This window comes from Brassica napus, chromosome C5, assembly GCF_020379485.1.
Source record: "Brassica napus cultivar Da-Ae chromosome C5, Da-Ae, whole genome shotgun sequence".
NCBI classification, from domain to species: domain Eukaryota; kingdom Viridiplantae; phylum Streptophyta; class Magnoliopsida; order Brassicales; family Brassicaceae; genus Brassica; species Brassica napus.
Window position 1 is genome coordinate 35452039 of NC_063448.1, and position 8819 is coordinate 35460857.

An 8819-nucleotide genomic window follows, 5' to 3' on the forward strand; every position below is an offset into this window, starting at 1 on the left:
TGTATTTAAAAATAACTAGTGCAGTTATAATATTTTAAACAAATTATGATATTAGCTATAAAATCTCAATAATACCATATTAAATTTCATATTTCAGATATATAAAACATTTTTAAAAATAAAAAATTAAAGTTATATTAGTATCACTGACAATTTAGTTTCTAAAATATAAATATATATCTCGCAGTTTTATTATGATATTAGCTATAAAATCTCAATAATACCATATTAAATTTCATATTTCAGATATATAAAACATTTTTAAAAATAAAAAATTAAAGTTATATTAGTATCACTGACAATTTAGTTTCTAAAATATAAATATATATCTCACAGTTTTATTATTTATCATACTTATCATTATTCATATTTTTTTTAACTGCTTATTTTAGGAAAATTGCAGTTGTTCTGCAGTATATAATCTGTTTGTTTCGCACTGTTTAATCTGTTATTACTATGCAGAGCCTAAATAAAACTTAAGATATGGTTCCATGTCGTTTAAAACCTTTTTGTTCGAAAAAATAAAACCCCTTTAAATAAGTATGTCTTCAAATACAGACAAATTATCCAAGATTTTTATTATCAGTCAGTGTCTATATCTTCATTAAATGAAATATAAACAACCTACCATAGCATTTATTTTGGTGTCAAATAATTTATTTATTTATATTGTCGTTACATTAAAGCGAAGTAGCTATTAAATGACATAGGAATCAAGATAAAGATCAAGCGGATAAACATCATCCGGTTTTGGAGTGGGTTCCGACTTCCGCCTAATAAAGATGTGGACAGATGCATGCATATCCAATACAATGTGCGTTTTCTGTTTTCCTAAACACTTGTATGTTTTTTATTATTCAAACTACACGAAATTTTCTTATAGTTAAATGTCATTTTATTTGCAGCGTTTAGTAGAAAAATAATAATTAAAAAACAATGGTGTCTCCATTTCATGGGTTATTATTAATAAAAGTTTCTTATAATATAAATTAGTAACAGCATATAAATACTTTTAGTAGAAAATGACAAATTTGGATTCTTTACCAAGAAAAAGATTGTGAGTTAATTTAGTGATAATTGTTTAATTTTTTTTCCGACAGTGAAATATTAATCAATAATTATAAGACAAAAGAATTCACATTTGATTAGTCAAACATTGGAATCTAAATTTAGTGATATTATTAAAAATGATATAATTTAATAAAGTAGAAAACTAAGCGCGGATATGGTAGAAGACACATCACCCCTAGTTTTGACTTCACTTCTCCGAGACTCCAACTATATATAAGTAAAGACAATTGTTTAGGAGAAACACACAGAAAACGAGAAAGAACGAGAAGATTCGATTTAGAAAAAGTAATAAGAATGTTGCTGGTGACGGTATTGGCCGAGATGTTGAAGGACTACACGGTGGTACTCGCCGGAGCTTTGGAGTACCTCTTCTCTCAGGCACCTTTTCCGAGGAGAATTCGACTTCATATTTTATATTCTCTTCCTTTCCATCGCTCTTCCTCTCACCCTCTTCTCCTTCCTTCTCCTCCTCTTCCTTACACTCCTACTTTGTAACCCAGAATCTTGATGTGTTCTTTCTTTCTTTGACTTTATGATTTTTCTTTGAGTTGAGTTGTGTAATCCAGAGCCTTCGTTGTAAATAAGATCTTTCCAATTAATGCATCCTTTTGTTGAAAACACACAAAAGAAACAAGTTACAGAGCTTTGTTGGTATCTCCTTTTCTTTCTTGAATTGATCTGTTAAAGAAGATTTTTGTATTGAAAACCTTTATGAGAAGAAGACTGTCCTTTTGTTTGTTTGACGAGAAAAACTTATTTAGTAGAGATAATGGGAAATTGGGCTGTATAATCATCAAACAAATTATAATTGACTCACTATCTAAAAACCCTCTTTTTTCTATATACACTGTATACATTATAGATTATTGCCATATTGCTCTCATATTCAACCGGTGAAACCTGCTACCAAAAGAATTAAATAAATAATTAACTAATGTTACAAGTAAAATATGTGGTCACGTTGTATTCACTCTTACCTCTCAAAATAATTAGAAAGCTTTCAGGAAGATGAAGATGAACGTGGTCTTTTATTATGCACACTTCTTCTTGAACTGAATTTATTCTCGTGAGAAGAACAAAGAACAACGATGAAAACATATACGGTGAGCAAAAATAACAATTCTTTCATTTATTTTCCTCCTTCTCTTAAATCATTGATTCTCACATCATGCTTTTGTTTTCATACTTTTTTTCGTTTCTTTTTTTTTATTTCAGTGATCCAATGGTGAAGAATAACGACGACGGACCGGTAAAAGCGTCGCCGTGTCGGAAAAAAAGAGAAGAGATGAAAATGATATCTATATGGTAGTGAAGAATACCGATGGTGGACGAAGTGAAGGTGTATCAGCATGTTTGACGAAAGAAGAATTGAAGAAGATAAAGTTATCGTCTATACTATATTTGGTAAATGAATAGTATAGTACATATTCTTTAGTGTATTTATTTTTGTAAAATTACTATACTATTTGGGATGTATATATATATATATATATATATATATACTACTCCTTAAAAATGTAATCATCTTTATATTTACAAATTTGATAGTTTTCTTCTATGTCATTTTGTGTAATTGATTGTAATATGAAATTCATACTATATTGGTTTAAGTGTAATGATTAAAACCAGTTTTGGATAGATGACAAATAAACTCTTATATTAGTGTACTATATTACATTTCTACACTATAAATAATATTTATATAGTATAATCTAATATTACATAATATTATGTATTATTTTAGATATTGATATTTGGATTTAGAGTTTATATTTGAGTTTAGGGTTTAGTAATTAGTGATTAGGATTTATTATTTAGAGTAATATGGGTGAGTTTGAGGTCAATATTAGATTTTGAGATTCGGGTTTAGAGTTTAGGGTTCATAGTTTATATTTGGGTTTAGGGTTTAGTGATTAAGACTTAGGGTTTAGTATTTAGAAGAGCGGGGTTTGGATTTGGGTTTAGTGAACATGTATCGTTTCATTTGACGATCAATAAAGAGTGTTCTATTTTGTTCACTAATATATACTATACTATTTATTTTATTCCATTCTATTTGAGTTTACACTACAAGAAAACACATGCTTAACGACGAAATTTAACGAGGAAAAACAATCCTCGTAAATTTACGTCGAGTTTACGAGGAATTTAAGTGAAAAACTAAAGTCATCGTTATTTCCTCGTAACGTAACGACAAAAGTGTTTCGTCGTAAAGTGGATGTAATTTTACGAGTATTTTACGAGGAAAAACTATTTCCTCGTAAATACGACATAAACTTTGCGTGTTATTTACGAGGAAATAGTTTACGTGTATTTAGCGAGGAAATTTTTGAACCCACCAACTTTGTAGGTGTTACACGTTTTTTTTGGTCACCTAATTAATTTTCGTCGTAAATTCATAGGAAACTTGCAACTACCAGATTCGAAATTTCCTATAAATATGGATGTTTGAACATCATTTTAAACACACCAACAACAAAAAACGTGAAAGAAAAAAAATGGCTGGCTCCGGGACTATTTACGAGTTGCGGAAGTGGATGTATATGCATAGAGATGCTAACGGGAGAGTGACGAAAGAATACCTTGCGGGTCTGGAGACATTTATGCATCAAGCAGATTCAACACCGCTCGCCCAAGAAAGTGGGAAGATGTTCTGTCCTTGTCGGAAATGCAACAATTCGAAACTGGCAAACCGTGAAAATGTTTGGAAGCATTTAATAAATAGAGGTTTCACGCCAAATTACTATATCTGGTTTCAACATGGAGAAGGTTTTAATTATGATCAGAACGAAGCTAGTAGTAGTAATAGCAATTTTCAGGAAAAAGAACCGGTTGATCATCATTTGCATAATGAACATAGTTACCATCAGGAGGAGATGGTAGATTATGATAGGGTTCATGATATGGTAACTGATGCATTCGTAGCTCATGATGAAGATGAAGAACCTAATATAGATGCAAAAAAGTTTTACGAAATGTTAAACGCGGCGAATCAACCACTTTATAGTGGTTGTAGAGAAGGTCTCTCTAAATTGTCGTTAGCTGCTAGAATGATGAATATTAAAACTGATCACAATCTACCTGAAAGTTGCATGAACGAATGGGCGGACTTGTTTAAAGAGTATTTGCCGGAAGACAATGTGTCTGCTGATTCTTATTATGAGATTCAGAAACTGGTTTATAGTCTTGGGTTGCCTTCAGAGATGATAGATGTTTGCATCGACAACTGCATGATCTATTGGGGAGATGATGAGAAGCTAGAAGAATGTCGATTCTGCAAGAAGCCACGATTCAAGCCGCAAGGACGGGGACGTAATAAGGTACCGTACCAAAGGATGTGGTACCTACCAATTACAGACAGATTGAAAAGATTGTATCAATCAGAGCAGACTGCTGGAAAGATGAGATGGCATGCCGAGCATACTCAGACGGATGGTGAGATGGCTCATCCATCAGATGCAAGAGCCTGGAAACATTTCAACAAAGTACATCCGGATTTCACTAGCAATATCCGGAATGTGTATCTCGGATTATGCACAGATGGATTTAGTCCGTTCGGAATGTCAGGGAGACAATATTCATTGTGGCCAGTCTTTCTTACTCCATACAACCTGCCACCGGAGATGTGCATGGAACGGGAGTTACTATTCTTGACCATATTAATACCTGGTCCGAACCATCCAAAAAGGTCCATGGATGTTTTCCTACAACCACTGATAAAAGAGTTGAAGGATTTGTGGTCAACAAGGGTGAGAACGTATGACTGTTCAACGAAGACGAATTTTACGATGCGAGCGATGCTTTTGTGGACCATAAGTGATTTTCCTGCCTATGGGATGTTGTCTGGATGGACTACACATGGGAGATTAGCTTGTCCATATTGTAATGGAATGACAGATGCGTTTCAACTGAAGAATGGTAGGAAGACAAGTTGGTTTGATTGTCACCGTCGATTTCTTCCCATTGGCCATCCTTACCGAAGTAACAAGAATTTGTTTAGGCACAAAAGGGTTGTGAGAGACACTCCTCCTCCATATCTAACTGGAGAACAAATTGAAGCGCAAATCGACTACTACGGAGCTAACGAAACAGTTCGTTGGGGTGGTAATTGGCATGTCCCTCGTAATATGCCAGATTCTTACGGTGTTCATAACAACTGGCACAAGAAGAGTATATTTTGGGAGTTGCCATATTGGAAGGATCTTCTTCTGCGCCACAACCTCGATGTGATGCATATAGAGAAGAATTTCTTTGAGAACATCATGAATACAATATTGAATGTCCCAGGGAAGACAAAAGACAACATAAATCGAGGTTGGACTTGCCGGATATTTGCTCAAGAAGCGAGTTACATATTAAAAGCAATGAACAAGTTCTCGTTCCGATATTCAGATTATCTTCAGAAAAAAAGTCGGTGTTGTTCAACTGGGTGGCATCAGAAGTGAAGTTCCCCGATGGGTATGTTTCGAATCTCTCTAGATGTGTTGAAAAGGGTCAAAAGTTCTCCGGGATGAAGAGTCATGATTGTCATGTCTTTATACAACGACTACTGCCCTTTGCATTTGCGGAGCTACTTCCAACAAACGTACATGAAGCACTTGCAGGTACGTAGTGTATTATATCACAATAATTTACAAAATAATATATGACTAACAATGTGTTTAATTTTTTTTGAATATAAAAGGCATTGGAGCATTTTTCAGGGATCTGAGCACACGCACTCTTAAAGAAGAAGTTGTGGAACAGCTTCAGGAGAACATTCCCATCTTATTGTGCAACTTGGAGAAGATATTTCCTCCCGGATTTTTTGACGTCATGGAGCATCTAGCTGTCCACCTCCCATATGAGGCATTGCTTCGTGGACCTGTACATTACGGATGGATGTATCAGTATGAGTGAGCCATGAAATATTTGAAGGGAAAAGCAAAGAACCTCGCCAAAGTTGAAGGTTCTATAATTGCTGGAAGTTTGACGGAAGAAGTTTCTCACTTCACATCGTACTACTTTGCGTCAAAAGTACGTACCCGGAGAAGAGCTCCAAGAAGATATGATGATGGTGGTGTTGCGCCAACATATGCAGTTGCTGGTGTTCCAGACATCTTTAGCCAGATTGGGCGACTCGGTGGGAAGTCTAAAGAGGTTTGGTGGTCGAGTGAACAAGACGCTCATAGTGCACACACCTATATTCTACTCAATTGCGAAGATCCATTGATGCGTTATTTTGAAAGGTAACATATATTGACACTTCGAAACACATATAAGTATAATTAATTTTATAATTGCGAGAGATTCATTCCTATAAAATGTGATTTTACAGCCTATTAGTTTCTCAAGTCGAAGAAACATTTTCTGGTATATCCACAAGTGACGTAGACAAAAGGAAAGATCAACACTTCATTAAGTGGTTGCGGAATCAGGTATTAACTCAAACTCTTTTTTCATACATGATCTGTATTTCATTAACATTCTCTTTATTTTTGCAGGTTGATTATGACGACGACGATGCAGATTATCCTAAGTGGTTACACGAAGTAATTCAATCTCCACTTGTAAAGGTCACCACATCACATATGTATTTCACACGAGGCTATACTTTTCATACATATGACTACGATAGACAGCGGGCGACCAGTAACTATGGAATATGTGTGAAAGGGGAAACAGATTTCTACGGGATCTTGACAGAGATTATTGAAGTCGAATTTCCAGGGATACTGAAGCTGAAATGCGTCCTCTTCAAATGTGAATGGTTCGACCCCGTCGTCCACAGAGGTGTTCGGTCTAACAAATTCGGTGTAGTTGATGTCAACGGTGGACGAAGGTACAACAAATTCGAGCCTTTCATCTTAGCTTCACAAGCAGACCAAGTTAGCTTCCTTCCATACCATCGGATGAGAGATTCAGGTATAAATTGGTTAGCAGTGATCAAAGTTACACCTCGAGGACGAATCATCAGTGGAGAAGAACCACCATTGCAAGAAGAACAGATAAATGAAGTCGAGGAACCTGAACAAGAAATTGATGACATCCTTCTCATTGATCCGCATAATCACGAGTACGAAGATCTTACCGATGATGCCACAGACGAAGCTGTTGAAGACGAGTTTAATGAAAATGATGATGTTTCTAGTGATGACGAGAATGTCGATGTATCCGATTGATGTATTTGTTTTATGAATAAGATGAGGGAGTTTGTTTTATGAATAAGATAATGTGGGGTTTGTTTTATGAATAAGGTAATGTGGGAGTTTGTTTTATGAATAAGCAAATGTGGGAATTGTGGTTTGGAATGGAAATAAAGATGGGGTTTGGAATATATGAAGTAGAAAATAAGGAATATGGGGTTTGGGGTTTGGGGGTTTCGGATTCTAGGGATTTAAACATAACACTCGTTAATTCCACGTAAGCACAAATCGTCGTAAAGTCCTCGTAGGTCAACGAGGACATAACGACGAAATATAAAAATAAACAACGCGGGACTCGTTAATTCCACGTAGGATGAAATCGTCGTAAATACCACGTAGGATGAAATCGTCGTTAATACCTCGTAAGCTAAATCGTCGTTAATACCTCGTATAAAAAAACACGGGCCTTTGTGATTCCTCGCAATTTCCTCGTAAAAAAAAACACGGGCCTTTGTAACTGCTCGTGATTTCGTCGTAAACTTACGAGGAATTTGCGACGATATGTAATCTTATATATACACCCGAGCGCTCACTCTTTCTTTCCTCTCTACTTCCTCTCCATTTCGTAGCAATGGTAAGCCTCTCTGATTCCTCTCTAATTTGGTTAGTTTAGGATAGATTAGGTGGTTAGTATAGGGAATTTAGATAGGTTTGCGGATTTTATGTTATTTAGTGTTGATTAGGTGGATAATGTTGGGAAATATATTTGTTGATGTTAATTTTAAAAATTTAATTTTTTCCCCAGGTTCGAAAAGGAAGACTTACTGCCCATTACAGAGAGATCTTCAGTGAGCCGGGTAGTCGTTTAGACCCGGCCTCTTCTTCCGCTCCTGGTTCTTCGGGTCAGGAGACTGTCCCCGAGACTCAGTACACTCAGAGAGTCTCTGGGTCTACTTCTTCTAGTGCACCATCGGCTCCTCATGTGCCTTCCTCGATGGCTCATCCGACGATGCCTCCTCCTGTGCCTCCTCCGATGGCCGCCGATATTCATCCTGATTTGATGGTGCCTCCGAGTGCTCCTTACTCGCAGTACATTGTAGAGGACATTCTCAGTCTGCCAGGCAGAGAAGGTTTACCAGTCATCGACCCAGACCGATCGGACGGAACTTTGTGGTATGTTGCATTAATTTTTTTTTAATTCGTTTAAATTTCTTTTATAACATTAAAAAATAATTTATATTTTAAATTTGTATTTTCCAGGTGGGGGGGTTGACGTATGTCTTGCATCGGACGTAACCGACACGATCAAAGGTTACTTCTCCATGCCACATCCAAACTGGAGTAAGACGCCTCACTACGTCAGAAAGACGTGGTTCAAAATTTACGCTGTAAGTTTCTATTAATTAATTATATATACTTTAATTTTTTCATGATTTATATATATACTTTCTAAAAAAATAATTGTTAATTTATTTTTTCCAACAGTAAAAATATAATTGGACCTTGGGGGTCACTGAGAGGGTGAGGAAGAAGTTTAACGCGAAGGCGAAAGCTCGCTTGTTGGACACGGTCTCCAACTGGAAGGGTGACTGGATCGTGAAGGGGTATGAGCGTGGCAAACCC

General features: G+C 35.8%; 1 protein-coding gene across 1 annotated transcript; it reads left to right on the forward strand.

The window, feature by feature from the left end:
- Nucleotides 1–474: 474 nt before the first annotated feature.
- LOC111211458 lies at nucleotides 475–1717 on the forward strand. The gene has a single exon (XM_048759187.1). It carries the CDS (start codon nucleotides 1366–1368, stop codon nucleotides 1564–1566), a length of 201 nt encoding a protein of 66 aa, XP_048615144.1. The 5' UTR covers nucleotides 475–1365; the 3' UTR covers nucleotides 1567–1717.
- The last annotated feature ends 7102 nt before the right edge of the window (nucleotides 1718–8819 follow it).

Excerpts from the sequence above, each read along its gene's own strand:
- LOC111211458 (XM_048759187.1), top strand. The coding sequence starts at position 1,366 with ATGTTGCTGGTGACGGTATTGGCCGAGATGTTGAAGGACTACACGGTG.